The sequence below is a fragment of the Impatiens glandulifera genome, chromosome 3 (genome assembly GCF_907164915.1).
Source record: "Impatiens glandulifera chromosome 3, dImpGla2.1, whole genome shotgun sequence".
In the NCBI taxonomy this organism is placed as follows: Eukaryota; Viridiplantae; Streptophyta; class Magnoliopsida; order Ericales; family Balsaminaceae; genus Impatiens; species Impatiens glandulifera.
In genome coordinates, this window is record NC_061864.1 from 22,813,753 (window position 1) to 22,834,487 (window position 20,735).

A 20,735-nucleotide genomic window follows, 5' to 3' on the forward strand; every position below is an offset into this window, starting at 1 on the left:
TGCCAAGTCATTTGAGGAGCAGTTTTGGAGCACATGTACAGCCTTTTTAACCTCAGTGCAAGTGAGAAATATCGTAAAATTTTATTTGGCATTAACTTCTCATTCACCTTTTTTCAGAAGCGTACCACTTGATTGATTGATCTTCCATATAGACACACTACAAACTTTACACTCGTCTAAATCTTTATCATCTTTACGGAAGAGCAAACAATCATTTTACAAACATCAATTTTGTCATACGTTACACCGATATCTATAATAAATTTCTTACACTCATAGTATAAACTTTACAACTTAGAATTAGCTAGTAATATTTCCTTTTTGAGCAATTTTAATAACAAATTAAATGACGTGTTGGTCCATTGATCAATATTTTTATGTGAAATAATTTAAATAAAGTGGAGGCTTTTGAAATTCGTGATCCTTCGTAAATTTCTTTTAGTTGGATACATATCGTTGATAATGTCTTCCATAAATTGATCATCTTGATCAATTTCTTCGTTCATTTCATCATTAACGACATTCTCTCATACTCCACCCTGATTTTCATTTCTAAGGTCATTTAATTCATCATCGTCGTCCTCCTCATCATCCCTTTCATTCGAAGATCTTGTTTCTCCATGAAAATACCAAAAATTGTAATTTTAATGGATCTTAAACGCAATTAGATGATCTCTCACTATTTTTCTATTCTCATAAGTTCGATTTGAACACTATACACACGAACAAGCAATCGAATTTCTGTTTGAAAACCTAATCGTGAAGTCTATGAACATTTTAACCCCTTGAATATAATTTGGATCATATCAGCGTAGAGTCATCCAACTTTTATCTAGGACTTCCATTTTAACTAATTACAAAACATAATCTATAGTTCCAACAAATTTCTATCAGTATAGAAACAATTATCATCTACTTAGTTTAATTAATATCAACATATAATCAACTAATCATCATACTAACCTAATTTTTCAATAACCTCAAACCTATCAAATATACTAATAGAAAACATTATTTAGAAATAGATCAAACAATCTATCAAATAAAACTTAAATCAAACCTAAAATTTATCAATCTATCAATAATATCAACATAAATCAAACATAAATATATCAATAATATCAACCTAAATCTATCAATAATATCAACCTAAATCAAACCTAAAATCTATCAATCTATCAATCTAAATCAAACATTATTTGAAAGATTGTTACTTGGGGTAGAGAACGAACGAAGAGCGGCGACTGGCAGACGAACGAATGGAGTGGGCGAACAAACGGACGAAGAGCGGACAAACGACGAAGTGAGAGAGAGCGAAGCGAGGAAGGAGAATTGCGGGTGAAGAAGAAAGAAGGAAAAAAGAAGAAGTGTTGAAATTTTATTTAATCATTATCGACGACATTATCATGCGTCGATGCTAATATTCATTTAATGAGTATTAGCGTCGACTTTACATTAAAGTCGACACTAATGTGTTATATTATTAGCGTCGGCTTTAGGGTAAAGTCGACGCTAATACTATTTTCCTAAAAACGTTTCAATTCGGCAGAAACTCCTCTTTATTAATGTCGGCTTAATTTTATATAACATATTAAAGCCAACGCTAATACTCTTTTCCAAAAATCGTTTAAATTCGGTGGAAACTCCTCTTTATTAGCGTCAGCTTTAAGGTAAAGTCGACGGTAATAATATAACATATTAGCGTCAACATTAGGGTAAAGTCGACACTAATACTCTTTTCCAAAAAAACGTTTCAATTCGGCATAAACCCCTCTTTATTAGCGTCGGTTTTAGGGTAAAGTCGATGCTAATAATATAACTTTTTTATACACTAATCAAATTGAATTTGAGTTGATTTAATTTTTTTAAATCATCAAATTGTAGCTTACACAAATTAATATTTAGTTGACACTTGTAAATAATGTTATGTATTTAGATTGTTTTCCTATAATAAAATTTACAAATCACTTTATTTTTTCAACTAAGTTATAATTTTAGATTTTAAATTATAACGAAAAAGTAAAACAATAACCAAAGAAAAAACAAATTAATATATAAAATAAGACCATAATGGAACATTATTTCAAATTATTAAACCCCACTTAGATGTATGCACATCCATGTTGTACAAATGTGCTGCTCCATCTGATTTCTCACATAATTTGATGTCATTTGATAAATTTTTTATAGTCACGAACACGAATGTGATGACTTATGAAGAGCATTAGAAACTCTTTCAGTTCTTGCATGTAGTGAAGATGAAGGGTCAAAAAAACGTTGGTGATCCAAGAAGTGGAGGAAAAACTTTATATGTCGATAATAATCAAGTAATTAAATAAACCACATTGATGGATGACTTAAAGTCAATAAACTAAGACACTGAAGTGACGGTAGGACTTGGTTTCTCCTTGTCTTCTTCTTCAACCAATGTGCTTCTAATCAATAGACAATCAAACTCTTCTAGGAAAACTTCATCTTCAATTTTTTTAACCAATAGACAATAGCAGCACGTTGAGTACAAATGTGATTGTCTATTGCAATCATAATTGTACTCAATGTGTTCTTGTTGTTTGTAGGCTGATTGTCTATTGGTTGGAGAGATTGATGATCATTAAGAAGAGCCCGATTGGCTATTGGTTGGAAGGAAATCAGTAGTTTTAGTTTTTACCACTAAAGGAAATCTAAATTCCTAAAGGAGAAGCGAGAGGAGCGTGCTACTTAACATGCCATGAAACTTATTTGGCAAAGATGTGAGCGACGACATTTTTCGGTAGGTCGTTGATAGTCTTTATAATATCAGTCACGGCATTTGTCGGTGTTGTAGCTGATATTATAGATTATCAACCAGAGCATTATACTAGCGTCGTCCTTAATAGTCTATAGAATATCATCGACGGCGGTAGCATAATGACGTGGCTAATAATCTATAATATTAGCCAAGGCATTATGCTATCGTCGTGGCTGATATTTTTATAAAAATGGCGGGGATAGGGAGGGGGAACCTGAATTTTAGCGACAGCGTTGACAATGAAAACCGTCACTGATAATAATGGCGGGAGAGGGACAGGAAAGCATGAATTTTAGTGACGACATTGAAAATGAAAATTGTCGCTAACCACGGTGCTTTGGTCGTCGTCGCTAATAATAATTATCAGTCACAACGTATTTTCGACGTCGTTAATAACCCTAATTCTACTAGTTTTGTTGTTGAGCGCAAGCAGTCAAAATCTAGAGTTTACGTAAAATTGTTACTAATTGTAAGCTCGTAAAACTTAGAATTTATTTAAAATTATAAGAGTTTAATTTGAAAAATATTAATTATATATTATTATTATTAGAGAAATGATTGGGAAGAAAATTTGATGAGAGAATGATAGAGTGAATAAATTGACTGAAAATATAAAGTAATTCCTCATTTTTCTCTCTTTCTTCACATTTTTTATTTTTTTCAACTAATAAGGTCATGTCAAGTCATTCTTTTCTAAATTTATTTCTCCATCACCCTCTTATTATTATTATCTATATATATAATTAATTATTTTATATTTAGCCAATTTTAAAAATTTATATATTTAAATATAAAATTAATTAAAAATATATATATCTGGTTAAGTTTTTTTTTTTTTTTGATGGACTATTGTTTTTTGGATGGGTTTCGTATCTGTGTGGTTGTGGTAGTTTTTTTTCCCACAAACTTGCTCATATTTGGTAGTTTTATCCATGAATTCAAAACCTTCTCGATTAAGTGAATAATGAAAAGTTTTACCTTTTCAAAAATAAATAATGTTTATAGCTTAACCTATTACTTGATTTTTTTTGAATTGTTTGGGCTTTTTGTCCTATTAAGGTTTTTGTTGGTGCATAAGTTAGGCCTGGTTTGATTGTCAAGGATAAAAATATTTATTATTCAATTATTTTAAAAAATAAAATTTCGAATTATTAATTAAAATATAATAATTTTAAAATATGAAAAATTTGACATCAAAAATTAACTCAGAATAATTTAATTTTTTTTCATTAAACGAGGTTTCATCAAACAGCCCCACATACCACCTTTCGTTTCTTTTTATTAATTAACTCATATAAGTTTGTGTGAGTACTAAACACTAAACAATACAAACAATAATTGTATGCATAATTAAACTAATTGGCATAAAATGCATGTAGGTATTCAATCATTATCTATGAAATAAACAAACAAAGAAAAAATATCTTTTTTTTATTTTCACTCTTGTTCAATGTTTTGTTTATTTCAATTAATAAAAATAAAGATAAGTAGCAAGATAGTTGAACTAATGAATTTATCTGCACTAATTCCACCTTTTTTTTTTCACTTCTCATCTCAAAACTCTTAAATTGAAGTAAAGTTATTTAATTAAAAATAATTGTATCATTTTATAGATAAATAAACCGTTAAAAACAAAGAATTACGAAAGTTCAATTGGTTAAAGCGGGAAGGTGGTAGTGGTGGATTGATGTGCTATTCTATGAATAGTCGAGGATATTGTTTAAAAAAAACTATATTTCATTGAATGTGTTATCCTAATATGAATGCACTTTTTATTTACCTTTATTTAGTTTTTTTTTATAACGGGCAAAGAAAGCTTAGCATAATAATGAATTGAATTATTTAATCCATAATTAAGTGGTAAGGATTTTTACTTAGAAGTTTGAAGATTGTTGGGAAAATGCTAAAAATGATTAAAGGGAAAAATAAAAGGCAAACAATGATAAAAGCAAAGCAAATATAAATATTTGAAAGTTCCTTTATAAATTGGAGAAAAATATATTGAGACATGAAGAAAGACAAAAGCAAAATTTGAGAAGAGAATGAACATATTTAATATACAATTGAATGTGAAGTAATTAAAAGAATAAATCTATATTAGTGAGGTTGAAATTGAATTAAATGAAGTTTACATATTATTTAGCATGTTTTAGAAAGAAAAAATATCAAAAAAAATACATATCCCATTTTTCTTTTATATTCTTATACTCTTTTTACATTCATGTTCTACTAAGTTATGAGTATAATTGTTTATACAATATATTAAAACAAACTTTAATTTTTTTAATATAAATATATATATAACTAAGAAAATAATGGGCTTTGATGGGCATATTGAATATACTCTTTAACATAAACAATATAGAATATCATAATATTAAAATATTAAAATTAAACATGCTCATTATTGCACATATAAATATATAAATATATTTCTCTTGGAACCTCCACTACAATAATTCAATATTATATGGACATAATTGTTTTGTGACACACATGATTAGTGTAATAAACTATTACTCTCTTATAAGCTTGTTAGTAATATTTTAACCATAATGTGGGATCTCGAGAATCATTTGGATCTTACAAATATGAACAAGAATTTTGTTGTCAATAGATATCTTGGTGCAAGCACTTTAAATCAAAATTTTGATAAATTTTGATAAAGTTATAAGCTATTATTGCACTTATTTAAAATAAATCTTTTAGTGATAGGACAATTCAATTTTATTGAGTGAATTAAAGAGTCCACTCATGATTGTTTGGTGTGTTAGGCAAGCTTGCCAATATTTAAATATTATTGTAAATTTATATTTTGATATAATTATCATTATAATAAATTTTAAAAGGATTAAATTTTATATAAAAAAAAATGCTATTGAATTAAATAAAAGTTCTTTTAGATAAATTAGATGTAATGGAAAATTTTGATAAATATTTAGGCCATTTACACGACAAAATTCTTGTAAATCCATTTTGTTGGTCAATAAATTGTTTATATAGCATTTATTAATTTTATACTAGTGACATTATAGTTAGAGACACACTAGCAAAAAAAAATCTCGTATCGTCCGATTTCTGCTCAATAATACCTTGATTTTTAATCGGTATAGAGACACCGATTAAATTTAATACAATCGTCACATGTCGCTAGAAACTCTCTCGGTAATACGAATTCAATGCATGTCGATTAGACTTTAACCAATCGGTATAGGGAAAAAAAATACTGATTGGACATTAACCAATTAGTACATATATTTTTAAATATAAATGTAATTAAAAATATGTTTTCTAATTATATTATAAATTTTAAAATAAAAATATAATTAGATTATAAACCAAAATAAAATATAAAATTGAACCAAAATTAAACCATATTAAAAATCTTATAACAATAATAATTCAGTACTACACTAAAATTTGAATTCTAATTCTACATAACAAATGTTCTTAAGTAAACACAAAAAAATAATCATAATTACATTATATATTTTGCGTCTTTATTCCCCAATCGTCATATTGTTGTTGTTGGGGATACACGAGTGAAATTGTCGTGGATGAACCTTGGCCCGATGATTGACCAACATTAGTAAATTGTGCAAATACTGCAAAATTGATTGATGAACTGCCACACATAAACTATGACATAATCTGTATCATCTCAGCCCTCTCCTCCTTCATCCTGTCTTCCACATCTTCCCGTTCTTTTCTCGTCATGTCTTACATTTCTTCCCTCAACTGGTTTATTTCCGATATACTTTGTTGATCACTCATCTTGTCTTCCAATTCATCGAGTCTTCGTTGCATTGTCAAATTATCCCAGCGGAGTTATTTTTTGGAATGCGCTGACCCCTCAAACTTGGGAAGCTAAAATTGACCACATCCCAAGAATTGTTCCCTTGTCGTGAGGGTCAAAAACTCCTTCAACCAAATCCTCAATAGAAATGTCGGGATATTCAACTCGCATATGTCTCAGCTCATCCAATAACAAAATATGTTAATGTCAATAATGAATAAAATGTAAAGTAATATATGTTATACTTACCACTTTCTCTAGTATGTCAGGATCCTTTTGGTCCTAGTCGTCAAAAAAAAATCTTTATAACTTGAAGCTGCTCCTTCTTGCACTTCCTAGGATTGAAAGTTCAATTTTAATTTATTTGAAAACAAAGTTAAAAAAATAAGAATTGAAAAACATATCATTTTTTCGATACATCATACAACTATTTTTACAAGCATCTATCTTTTCATAAGAAAGACCAACATCTGTAAGAAAAAAAATTCTTAAAATGATAATATGAATCGGGAAGATTGGAATTGATCGGTAATATTTCTTTCTTTAACAATTTTAACATGTTAAATAAAAAGTTTGTCCATTACCCAATATTCTTGAGGTGAAGTAATTTTAATAATGTTGATGCCTTTGAAATTCTGAAGCATTTATATAATGCTTCATTAGATTTATTTAAGAGCCTGTAGATTTTTTTAGCATCATCATTTATCCATCCTCATTCGAATCAATATTATCCGTAAGACTCGCATTTGATGCATCAACACAATGTGGATATAAATCATTTATGATATTTCTCATACAATTATTCCCATCAAAATCATTGCGCTCCGAGTTCACTTATACTGTAGCATCAGTATGAAGTTGTCCTCAATTATCTTCTTCAGTTTGTACATTAGTACTAATATCAATTTGTACAACAATGCTATCATTGCATTGTCGTTTTTCCCCATGACAATTCCAAAATGTATAATTTTTCCTTATTGCATACAAAATTAAATGTGTTCGTATGCTTTGTTTGTCAAAATATTCTATGTTACCACATTTAACGCATGGACATATAATAATGGTAATTCAGCCAGAACTTACAGCAAAACTAAGAAAAGAATCGACTCTCCTTGAATATATTCCAGAATATGTCGATCTTTTTCCGTATAATCATCCATTTTTTATCAGAGATATCCATTATATCTAATGAAAAAATAGAAGATGTATAATGACAATCTATAATAACAATATAATATAAGATCTATATTCATTTTTATAATCAAAATCTATATCAAATTCTAAACCTAATCCATATCAAAAAGTCACATCAAAACTTAAACATAATCCACATTAAAAAGAAATATCAAAACCTAAACTTAAACATATATATCAATTTGGGGTTATGCTACATCAACAGAAGAGGTTGTATCTTAACTGGAGGAAGATCGTTGAAGTGAACGAAATGAAGTCAGACGACGACGACGGAGACGACGAGTGAACGAAGCCTTCGTCGCAGTAGCAGGGACGACGGGCGTCGCAGTAATAGGAGTTGGCGATCGTAACAATTTCGAAAAGAGATTTCGGAAATGAGGAAAGAAGAAGAGCTCTCGAGTTTTGTTAATTAATTGAACAATACTAATTGGTGTTTCTACCGATCGGTACTATAACTTAATAAACACGACAAGATTGCCACCCATTTTTTTTATATATTTTTAGGGTCAATGTATATCCATCGTTATAGATGATCCGTAATTTACCATTTTTAGTGACATGTACTATTTAAAAATTGAAGCTAGGTTGGATTGAAAAAGTATTGAAAAAATTATGAATAAAATGAATAGGTTAATTTTTTTTTAAGAATTAAATAAACAAATAATAAATTAAATTTTAAAAATATTAAGAATTATGCATTTTTAGTATTAAAAAATATTGTGTTGGGATTTAATCTAAGTAGTTCAGAGGACATGATCCTTCTAAATTATAATGAGAGAATTTGATTAGATTTTGTAAATAAAATCATTGACATTTAAACTAGTATGGTGGATTAATTAAATTCAAATTAACTTTAGTTTAATTAATTTCTGTATAGTGTTTGTTTTAAGTTGTGTTTAAAATTTTATTTTAATATTATTTGAATGTATTAAGTTGTGGTGATGGGGTTAAAGACAGAATATTTACATTTTCACTTTTAAATTGTACTCTCTTTTTTTATTAGTAATAAAAATTGTTTATCATTTTCCCAAAAATTAAAAATAATTAAACAAGTTTGTTTGATTTTGGTTTTCATATATATATATTTTTTTAATTTTATCCAATTTTTTTTAAATACGCTATATCAAATTACTATAGTTCTAACCATCTGAATCACTTCTTTTATCGACTAAAATACTTTACTTTATCTTTAAAAAAATTAAAATTTAAATAAATAAATAAAAGACATTATAATAATTTAATAAATTGAAACCCAAATAATTTACTTTTTTTTTTTTTTTTATCAAGTAATATACTTTTTTTTTATAAAATCCCAAAAAAAAACTATTTGGGACAAGTCCTTAATATTAAAATGAATATTTTGCAGTTATAATAATTTTTTATTATTGTTTTGAAGACTCGTTAAGCTCGATTAGTGGATTGAGATTCCAGTTTTGATAGCCAATTAAAAAAAATACAAATATTTAATTAATAAAATATTAATAAAATATATAGAAGAAAAAAGAAAAGGCAAATCTTCCTCATCCGTCCCTTCTTCTTAAGCGGCTCTTTAAAACAGAGCCCTTCATCCAACCATCCTCCATTAGCCATTTCTCTCTCCATTTGAGATCTACATGACTCTGTATCATCAGAGAACTCGAAGATATTGAGCCCTAATTTAGATTAGCCAAAGGAATTCTGAGAAAACCCACAGAGATCTGCGAAAACCATTGATTGTGGTGGAAGATGAGGATTTCCAAGTCCATGGATTGTTCTCAAAGCCCCAGTATCAGTTTACTCTTGCTGCTCGAAGCTTATGCCAAAAGGTATTCATCCAAGATCCCCTCAGATTTGGTCCTTTTTCTAGGCCTTGGATTCATTGATTGGTAGCATTCACTGTATTCAATACTCGTCTTTTTCTTAAGGGGGGGATAATTAGTGTTGATTCAGGTTTTCTAATCTGGAAGGGACACGATTATTGGGGATTAGAGTTAGACGTTTTCTTTCAAATCTAGGGTTTCTCTGTAATTCTGTTCTGTAAATGAAAAGTCATCAGCTTTCTACCCTATTATTGTTGGATTCAAGTGCATCTTCATCTCATGATGATGAACAAGAACTCGAAATGAATCGCCAACAGATTTCTGACCCATCTGATATAATTGAGAAGAGTTTCATTAATGTCCCTAAAATTGTAATGAAATATGCTAAACGGGTTGATAGTATATGGGGGGCTTGGTTCTTCTTTAGTTTCTATTTCAAGCCTGTTCTGAAAGGGAAATCCAAAGCTAATATCACTGTGGAAGTTGATGGTTTGTCTGGCTTTACGAAATCTGATCTGGATCTCGATGTTTTCATAGTCCAGCATGATATGGAGAATATTTACAGGTGGGTTTTTAAGGAGAGACCTGAAAATGCTTTAGGAAAGATGCAGCTTAGGAGTTTCATGAATGGACATTCTCATCATCAAGGAGATCGTCGTCTGTTTCCGTTCAGTGTCGAAAAGGGATTCGTTCGATCGCACAGAATGCAAAGGAAGTGTTACAGAGGACTTTCGAATCCTCAATGTGTTCATGGAATCGAACTCGTCCAATTCCCCAATTTACTATCTCTAAGTGAAGAGGATAAACAAAAGTGGGTTAACCTTACAGGAAGAGATCTGAACTTCAAAATCCCCCCTGAAGCTTTAGATTTCTCTTCTTGGAGAAATCTTTCAATACCCGAATCCAAACTCGAGAAAGCTCCATTCTTTTCAATCGATAGCAAAGAAAATCTAAATTCACAGAAACTGCTTGATGGGATTGGCCAGAAAAGGAAGAATTTTTCGCATGAGTGGTTGAACGATTTCAGTGGAGTGATGAGGGATGCTTATGGGCCGGTTACAGCTGCCAAGACTATATACGAAGATGGAGGTGGTTATTTGATAATGGTGAGTTTACCATTCGTCGATATTAAGAGGGTTAAGGTTTCTTGGAGGAACAGTTTGACAAATGGGATTATTAAGGTTTCTTGTTTGAGCATGTCGGGTGCGATGTTTGTGAAGAGGAAAGATAGGACATTCAAGATGTCTGATCCGTCGCCTGAGCATTGCCCTTCAGGGGAATTCGTTAGAGAAATCACACTTTCTACACGAATACCTGAAAATGCGAATATTGAAGCTTATTATGATGATGTGGAAGGAATGATGCTTGAGATTTTGGTTCCGAAGATTCGAGAGGGGATCGAAGAACACGAGGTTCGTGTCTACCCTCATAGTTATAATGATCTTATGTTACTTTGACTAGCTTTGTGAGTAATATTTCTCAATTATTGTCTATGGAATTGGGTTTGTATCTGATGTTTCTTGCTAATAATTGATAATATTTTATCGATGCAAAAAAATAAAATAAGATCATATCTTAAATTTGTGTCTGATTTGTATTGATAGTTATTACTATTATTATCTTGAGTTTTGTAATAATAGTACTGCAAATTTGTTGAATTATATTATGAATATTTTGGTGATAAGTGATAATAATGATAAAAAAAAAAAGGATTAATTGATTATCTGTGTATCTTGACATTTTAGTATAAAATTACATTTTAATATAGTGTTGAACTGCATCTTTATTATGTTATTTATTTGAATTGGACAATCGTACAGTATTACAGAGTACAGAAACTGAAATATTTCAACTTATGTTCATAACATTAAATACAAATAATAAGTAATGTGTAATACAAAATAATGAATAATAGCTTAAAGGAGTTGAAAAGAGAGTTTGAGAACACTCCAACACAATGGTGAAACTTTTGGATTAGATGATCTAAAAACGAGCTTTTATACAAATTTTTATAAGATCATAAAAAAGCTTAAAGAAATTTATTGGCGGAGGTTGATGGAAGATGATTGATGGTTTGAGATTGGAATTCTTCTCTTTGTCTTCAGAAGATGATTGATGGTTTGAGATTGGAATTCTTCTCTTTGTCTTCATCGAGAAGTTCTTTTTATAGCCTGATCGAGCGAGCAAGTGGCTTAAGTCGGTTGATTTTTAAAAATCAATGTCCATATACTTGCTCGGACGAATTCTATCTTCTCGATGAGGAAGACTAGTTATGAATGTAGGAGAAATGATGACACAACCATTGTGATACCTTTCGTTTGTTTCAGCTGAGTAATAATGAAGTTGGACTTTATTATTTAAAAAAGAGCGGTGTCGTAATCCACTCGGAAGAAGATAAAGGCAGGTCAGGTGAGGTCGCAAATGCTAGTTGGGTGTGTAGCTTAGGTAACGTCTACCGTTGGGCTCTCAACGTAGGCCCAGCGCTGGGGCTCGTTTGATTTGGACCAAACGGTTTTGGTCCCATTTGACCTTCTCTTTTATTTTTTTGTTTTTATTTTAAATTTAATGAATATAATATTTATAATTTTGACATTTATTTTAAATATTTTAAATTAAATAAATATAATATTTATTTAAAATAATTATTTAATTTTATTTGTATCCTTGATAAGTTCTATAATTATAAAAAATTATTTTAATTACAACACTCTCAAAGTTAAGTCTAAATTAACAATTTTAAAAAATATTTTAATACGTGAATTATGATACAACAATCAAGTTCGTAAACCCCTTCTCCTTCTCAATAATGATAGAAATTTTGGCAATACAATATTGTTCCATTAATATTTTCTGATAAAAAATAACTATTTATTTATATATATATATATATGTATATATATATATATAGATCTTCATACAGTTATAAAAAATTATTATTCTTAAAAAAAAAAGTCTATTAACCATTGTTTATACAAATAATATAAATAAAAAATTGTAGAACAGGTCAGGGTTCCCTTTGCCCAATTAACACCCCTCTTAGCATGATAAAATTCCAACCATAACTGATTTCAAACAAGGCATTATCCTATTTATTTGTAAGATGTTGTAACAAAATTCAATTAGGAAGTTTAAAGCAGGCTTTATTTGAGCCAAAAATCTGTCAATTGGTCCAACTAACCTACTAGTAAAATATTATGTTCAAGGGTTACAACCCTAAGTTTTATTTGTAGCCAACGACCGATTAATTACAAACTCCAAATAACATGTATATGTTCGTCAAAGTGGGATATGTAGCTAATACAAACGTCTTAACTAGAATTCATAATTAGAGATTTAGATATGTAAATATAGTAGTTTAGTCATTGTGACTTAATGTATTCCTCTATAAAAGCTAAATTACGTAGCTCCAACCCAATAACATGTATATATTAGCCGCGTGCACAATAACCCCTCGAAAACATTCTAGAAATAATAACAAATTGCACTTCCTTCTACATTTCTTTTCATGAGCAAAACCAGTAGTTAAAACAAGCAAAAGGATTAAGCCAGACCATTTTCACATTCCAAAACAACAAAAAGAGGAATCAATGAATCTTTGTAAAAAAATGAAGTAGCCAAATTTAAAGATAACAACTCTGGTAATAACACCTGACCTCGACAAAAGTTCGACATTCCGCCTCATTAACTGACACGGCTAGTAATAACATCAAGTCCCATCTCAGTTGGATCTGTCGCTTGCAATTCTATTTGAATTCCATCTAGCTCTCTCTTAAACCTGTCCTTCGAACTAGCGTAGATCATCTTGTTTCTAACCCTTGAAGTATCAGGTGACCTACATCCAAATCAGCCAAAAAGTAGTAGGCATTATTATTGTTGATAAGAAACAATGATAATTTTGAGAAGAAAAAAAATGTAACATATACCAAGCAATGAAGAAGATCCTGCTCTTTGGGACATTCTCAGGAGTCATGAAATCAAAATCAAACACAGCATAGCGACACTCGTTTTCAGGGAGACTGGCGGTGAAGTCATCATAACCTTGTGAAGGATCGCCTACTTTCTCCACAATTACTTGCTTTTGCTTCTCCTCTATCTTGTAAACTATATATCTGTGTGTTCGTTTTGTCTTCAGCTCCATAAACTTCAACTTACATTCATCGTGCACCGCCATCCCAGATGCTGCATTAGCCTATAATGGCCAAAGCGATAAACAAATTTTTAACTTCAAATGTACAAGAACATTCACAGATTTCCAAAACAAAATATTATGGCAATGAAGCATGTGAGAACAACAAAACTTCATGATCCTGATTCATATAAGAGAGTTCCTAATGAGAAGCTCAATTATTGCAGAATCGCAATCTTCCTGTTGTTTTACACTATTCTTGATTGATTGATAACCACCACACTGCAATTATGAGATCCAATCAAGTAATTTGTCGGTGAACTTGCACTGTATCAAAACACCAACAGAAGAACTTTGCATACGAAAACTAGCTATTCAACGATCCAGCAGGAATGCACAGAAAAGATAAACTCGTTTGCATTCGTTCTCATCTAAATACGAATAGAAAATGAATCCAACACCAACACAATCAATATCGCCAGCATTTCATTACATTTTCACGAGATATCAAGGATAAATCACGAATCAAACAATGAGTTTACATTTAATCCAGATTAAAGCAATTAACATCATCAAAGTATCATTAGTGATTAAATCTAGCAGCGGACGAAATTCAGTAAACAATCTTACAACATTAACTATCGGTATATGTTCTTAAACACGCCAAATCCATAAAAATCAACACAGATCTGAAATCCATGAATTTAGACTCCAAAAAAATTGAAAATCAGATCGGTCAGAAGCAAACACTGAGTGCAGATACGCGTTTGGTGAATCATATACAGAGAAATGAGGATTAATAGAAGATGAAGCATAGAAAACTCACCATTTTTGCTTAGCTTGAAGTGGAGAGAGAAAGATTGATGAGGAGAAAATCTAGGGTCCGAGAATGTGAATGGATTTGCATTTTATTTGATTACGTTCGGATCCGGGTAATTCTTCAAGGAGCAGATTCAAGTCAAATCGGGTTTACTCATTTTCATATTGTCATGCTTAATTTTATTTGGAAGTTAGAACTAATCAAAATTAATAATGTCATAAATTTATTTATTTATAAGATTTTATAATCTACTAACAAAACTTTAAATTTGTAATATGATTTTTTTATAACAATCATCCTTATAATTACCAATTTTTAATTATTAAAATAAAAATAAAAATGATTAAGTAGTATGATAAAAAAAATGTAATTAAAATAGAAAAAACTTAATATTGTATTTTAAGTTTCTATAACTTTAAGAATATAGTTATTAAGAATATAACTGAATTATGAGTAAAACTTACCATTTTATATTTATTTAATTTATTTTGATTATATTTTTGTATTTATTTATTTTTATAATTTTTTAAATATAAATTAAGAATAATTATTATTATTATTTACAATGGTTATAAATAACATAATAAATTATCATTTAAAATAATTAAATACTGTTTTTTTTAAATAGTAATCTAAAGAATACTATACTTGTAATTGTATTATTGTAATTGTGAATGGAGAGATAATATAAAAAAAATAAAACATTTTTTTTTTTTGAATGAGTGAGAGATAATATAAGTGAGATATAATATGAAAAAAAATTCTCGTGAATAAATAAGAAAATAGTGTAAGTGAGAGATAATATAAATAAATAAATAAAATATTGTAAATGAGTGAGAAAATTATATATAGAAATTGTCAGGTAAGATATGATAATACTTTAACGAATTATGATTATGTAATTTAAGTATTAGGCAATAAAATATAATAAAATAGATTATGGGTCTGATATATAAATGAGAGATAATATTAAAATGAATAAAAAATATATTTTATATTAAAAAAATTGACAAATCAACGAATAAATATTATATGAGCTCGAGTTCGATTCAAATATTAAACAAGTCGACTTGAACTCGAACAAAGTCAAGCTCAAGTCGAGTTTTGATCGAGCGACTCACCTACAGTTTGACTCATTTTCAACCCTAATTAACCTCCGTAAAAAAAAATACAACTCGTGAAACCGTGACCATTCGAATATATGGTTATTTAATTGATACATTGAATCGATAATGGATTGGTTGAAACTATAGTTTCTTCACTTGGATGTCAAATCATCGATAAACAACATTTTAATAAAATAAAATTTGTAATGGGATACTTTTCTCGAAATCTCAATTTTCATTTTACTAAATTTCACTATTATCATTATCTAGATGTATGGATCTTTAGTAATATAACTGTAATATTGTTGAAATTCTTTATTTTACATAATGGTTGTGATGCTTATAACACTATTTTCAATCAATTGATAATCATCATAATCTCAAGAAGCTAAGTCTAACAAATTAAACACACCTTCAACTTTAAACTTGTTCTTCCTTTGATGTTAGAGATCTTTATCAGAGCAGATCTAATTAAGGCCAGCCACCAGTCACTTGAAGAAAGAAATTCATAAATATGCATAAAGATAGCAGCAGCAAATTGAATTCATAAAGAAGATCCTTTCAGTAGTAAATACATACTACTGTCTGTTTCAGTTTCATTCCTAATACCTGTGGCGCGATGGCAATGGGGAATCAATCATCGTATATCTCCTCTAACGGCTGCCACCACATTCTATCATTATCATCTCCGCCGCCCTGTTTCTGATTCAGCTTCATGCTCTTGTTCTTGCTCTTACTACTGCTGCTGCCACTGCTCCCTCCTTTGTCCACTTTCCCCCTGTGCTTGTATTTTCCATTCTTCTTATACTCCTCGTGATTCTTCTTCTTCTTTGGTCTCAGTTTCTTAATCCAAATATATGTTTGAGCTGCTGAAGGGAGAGGATCATACACGTCTGGAGCCCATGTCACCGATAATTCTTTTCCTTTTGTCAAAATCCCCTCTTTCTCCCGACTACCCTTTAACGCTGACACAAGCTTCTTCTTCGCTGGAGTACTCTGAAAACAACATTGGAATAGAATCTAAGTAAACCATAAACAAACTGCTCAACTGAGCTTAACATCTCTATTTGGTTAAGATACCAGTTTATGTTCTTGATCGTCTTCCTCCTCCTTCTTTGCAGACTCACATTCGGGAAAGTGGGTATTCTTGCTGACATCTTTGCTGGAATCGACCTGCAACTGCTTGGGAAGTGAAGAAAAAGTGCTGCTGTGTGAATTGTTATAGTCATGAATGTGAAGGAGCTGAAGGTTGTCCTGTATAGTCATGATCTCGATAGTAATATCAGAAATTAATTGAGTTGATTCTTCTAAACCTAACTGTTCTTCTTCTTCTTCTTCTTTAGCTGACATGCCTAGAGAAACTAATTAAACATGAATAAGAATACTGTATTAATAATCAGATTATACTACATTAGGAAACCTGATTGTTCAAGAAGAAGAGAAAGTACCTTGTGAGAAAACAAATAAGCAATAAATTCAAAGAACCTTCAGACTCCAGATCAGAAGATTAGATCATTAATAATCTTCTTTAGGTGTAAATAAGACGGAATGAAAGTGTATGTTGATGAAAACAGCACGCAAACGGCAAATGGAAAACAGTAAGAGAAAATAAAAGTGTTAGCTGAGATTTCCTCTGCGATCACTCTTATGGAGACGTTTCAAACGATGAGAGAAGATTGATCCGCCATAGAAAGAAGAGGAGAAGGTAATTGCAGAGGTGAGATCTTCAACGGAGGAGGGTACCGAAGGCATTATTATTATTGTTGGAAACCCTATAGAAATTGAAAAGTAATGAATTTATCTATGAGGAGGAGGAGGAGGAGATTAATTTCAGCATCTCAGAAACCTAATTTGGCATTTGAGATATGATGGATGGATGATGAAGAAGAAGAAAGGCTTCAAAAACTAAAGTCAACTCTCATGACTACGTTTAATATATATCCATATCCCTTAGTGGGGTAGGGCTGCGTTTGAGGGCCATCTCTTTGGAGTTTAACAGCAATCGCAGCGTTTTGCATCACCATAAATTAAAGTTATGTGTAATTAAACCTATCAAATCTCTTAAAACCGAATTCATTATTTCTTTTTATCAAACAAATCTCAAGGATTATGTTGCTAAAATAGATTAAAATTAGGAATCAAATATTAAATCAATAGTGAAAACAGTATAAAAGTAAAAACATTAATACAAAGATGCGAAATCATATCCTAAACTTTAGTCTCTTCAAAATCAATTTGGTTAGTATAACTCAAAAGTTTTCATTAATGTTGTTAAAACATCTTATTAATGACATTGTTGATATCATAGTTTTAAAATTCAACCCAACAGACATTCAAACTCGGTTTCGTTGAATTGATAAAAAATCAGAAATACAATCAAGCTAGTTAAACTCGGACAACCTATCGGTTGGATAGGAAATTCGGCAACTTAGTTAACCCATTTGGTTTATCCTATTTATTTTAAAAGAAATTATTTTTTTCTCACTTATCGCTCTCTTATTACCATTTTCCATTTTTTATATTTATATATAATAAATAATTAATTGTTCAAAAATTTTCTTATTAATAATGATATATATATATAACATTAATAAAAATAATTATTTATTTTATATTAATTTTTTTTTAAAGATTTTTTTTTATTTCTTTTATTTCAGTATTTTTAATTAATATATATATATATATATATAATTATTATTTTTTATTAAAAAATAACATTAATTATTATTATAGTGTATCAATTTATTTTTTATAATAATAAATATATTTCAAATATAATTCTAAATCACTTAAAAACTTAACATAATTAATTAAATATAATTTAAAATTTAATAAAAATAACTTCTCAACCCTTTTGGTATTTTAGGCATTTATTCAACATAAAATAAATATGTAATATTATATATAAATATAAAAAATATTGATGAGAAAATATATGTTTTATATGATAAGAGAAAAAAATTTAACCAAGAAATTTTAAATAAAAAATATGAAAATGAATAATATATATATAATTAGAGAAATAATAATAAACTATAAGAGAACTTCTAATATTATGGCTAATTAAATTAAATTTCTAGTATATATTTTTTAATTTATTTAATTTGTTAAATTATTTATATTTATTTAAATTGCTCGAAAATTTAAATATTTTAGATTTTGATTTATAAGACACCGTTCTATAAATTAATTTTTTAATCTTGTACAATAATAATTCCACAATAAACCATATAAAATTTTAAAAAATAATTTATGTTGACTCCAAATTTATTTAAAATTATAAATTATGGGTAGGAGTGAGTAGGATTATAAACGAATCGAATCGAATCGAAACGAATATTACTGTATTCGATTCGTATTAGTGAAACTATTCGAATATTCGTATTCGTATTCGAAATTTTTTCGAATAATTAATGTAATTCGTATTCGATTTGAAATTGATATTCGTATTATTCAATCCGATTCGAGTATTCGATTCGAATTTTTTTTAAACATATTTTATACAATTTTGAGTGATTAGTAGCAGAATGACTAAATGTGGGTTTTAAATTTTCAACCGAAAAATGTATATATATTAGGGTTTTAGAATAAATAATATTTATAAAATTAAAATTAATAAAACGGTATATATATATATATATATAGATTATTAGCGAATACCGAATCGAATATCTTGATTTTGTATTCGTATTCGTTTATTAATCGAATCGAATCGAATATTTTTATTCGAATTCGAATCACAAAATTACGAATACGAATATCAAAATTCAAATATGAATACCGAATCGAATCAAAAGTATTTGATTCACTTACAACCCTAGGAGTGAGGGTCTAAATAGTCCTACTATTTTTTAGGTTTTTAAGGTGATATGTAATGTTATATCATTCATGTCTGATTCTTTTAAATCTTTCATTTGTCTATCCTTACTCATATATTACCAAACAATTGCAGCGTTTTGCATCACCATAAATTAAAGGTGTGATTAACCCTATCAAATCTGTGAAAACCGAATTCATTATTTCTTTTTATCAAACAAATATTAAGGATTATGTTGCTGAAATAGATTAAAATTAGGAATCAAATATTAAATCAATAGTGAAAACAATATAAAAATAAAAACATTAATACAAAGACGAGAAATCAATTTGTAAACTTTAGTCTCTTAAAAATTAATATGGCTAGTATAACTCAAAAGTTTTCATTAATTTTGTTAAAACATCTTATTAATGACATTGTTGATATCATAGTTTTAAAATCCAACCCAACAGACTGTCAAATTCGGCATCAAATCGGGTTGAGTTGATAAAAAATCAGAAATACAATCAAGCTAGTTAAACTCGGACAATCTATCGGTTGGACAGAAAATCCGGCAACCCTAGTTAACCCATTTGGTTTATTCTATTTATTTTTTAAAAAATCATTTTTTTTCTCACTTATCACTCTCTCAGTTCCCTTATTCCCATTTTTTAGTTTCCACTAGGTTTACCTATTTCTAGTTCTATGTTATTAGATTACTGATTTCTAATTTTAGACATTGAAATTGACAAACTATTTCATTCACTTTAAGCTCTACTTCTTACATAAACCTACTAATTTCGTTTTTATAGACTAAATAACGATTTAAGGTGACATTGTAAGTGATGCGGTGCAAGTCGAAGAGGCGTTTATGCGAAAGTTGCAGCATCCGAAAATATCTCGCAAGTGTCAGATTTCGACGATTGTCTAGTGTTTTTCGGGCGGAAACGTTTAGGGGCTCAAAATCGCATTTTTATTAGTTTCGGGTGTTTTTTTGCAATTTATTAAAAGTTGTTTACTTCTTTTGCAAGCTAGGGTTTGAGTATTTAAAAGAATCTTAAAACACTTTGTGAGGGGAAGATTATTAATTAGAAAACGAGGTTTCCTCAATATCTATCAACTTTCGGTATTCGTAAGAATCAACGAATCTTGATAAAGGTTCATCCTAGCCACGGACGCTGCATCAGTTGGTATCAGAGCACTACAGCCCCCCGCAGGGACATCCCGGTGGCTTGCGTTGTTTCAATTGTGGTGAAGTTGGCCATCGCCAAGCAGAGTGTCGCAACCCAAAGTCCTTTAATCGTGGTCTT

At 29.4% G+C, this 20,735-nt stretch overlaps 3 protein-coding genes across 3 annotated transcripts; 1 reads left to right on the plus strand and 2 right to left on the minus strand.

Moving 5' to 3' along the window:
* The first annotated feature begins 9,333 nt into the window (after window positions 1-9,333).
* LOC124931745 lies at window positions 9,334-11,158 on the plus strand. The gene has a single exon (XM_047472294.1). It carries the CDS (start codon window positions 9,799-9,801, stop codon window positions 11,032-11,034), a length of 1,236 nt encoding a protein of 411 aa, XP_047328250.1. The 5' UTR covers window positions 9,334-9,798; the 3' UTR covers window positions 11,035-11,158.
* A 1,888-nt stretch (window positions 11,159-13,046) lies between these two features.
* Window positions 13,047-14,609, minus strand: LOC124929527 (actin-depolymerizing factor 1-like). Its single transcript, XM_047469913.1, has 3 exons — window positions 14,530-14,609; window positions 13,501-13,766; window positions 13,047-13,409 (listed from the first exon to the last, which is right to left on the minus strand). The coding sequence occupies exons 1-3, from the start codon at window positions 14,530-14,532 to the stop codon at window positions 13,259-13,261; spliced, it is 420 nt and encodes a 139-aa protein (XP_047325869.1). The 5' UTR covers window positions 14,533-14,609; the 3' UTR covers window positions 13,047-13,258.
* A 1,395-nt stretch (window positions 14,610-16,004) lies between these two features.
* On the minus strand, window positions 16,005-17,532 carry LOC124931915. The gene is made up of 3 exons (XM_047472496.1): window positions 17,078-17,532; window positions 16,710-16,990; window positions 16,005-16,625 (listed from the first exon to the last, which is right to left on the minus strand). Exons 2-3 carry the CDS (start codon window positions 16,977-16,979, stop codon window positions 16,263-16,265), a joined length of 633 nt encoding a protein of 210 aa, XP_047328452.1. The 5' UTR covers window positions 16,980-16,990; window positions 17,078-17,532; the 3' UTR covers window positions 16,005-16,262.
* Between the last annotated feature and the right edge of the window lie 3,203 nt (window positions 17,533-20,735).

Coding starts and splice junctions, on each gene's coding strand:
- LOC124931745 (XM_047472294.1), top strand. CDS start 9,799: ATGAAAAGTCATCAGCTTTCTACCCTATTATTGTTGGATTCAAGTGCA.
- LOC124929527 (XM_047469913.1), bottom strand. Junction 13,410..13,500: donor AGGATCTTCTTCATTGCTTG/GTATATGTTACA, acceptor ATTTGGATGTAG/GTCACCTGATACTTCAAGGG.
- LOC124931915 (XM_047472496.1), bottom strand. CDS start 16,979: ATGTCAGCTAAAGAAGAAGAAGAAGAAGAACAGTTAGGTTTAGAAGAA. Junction 16,626..16,709: donor ACGATCAAGAACATAAACTG/GTATCTTAACCA, acceptor TGTTGTTTTCAG/AGTACTCCAGCGAAGAAGAA.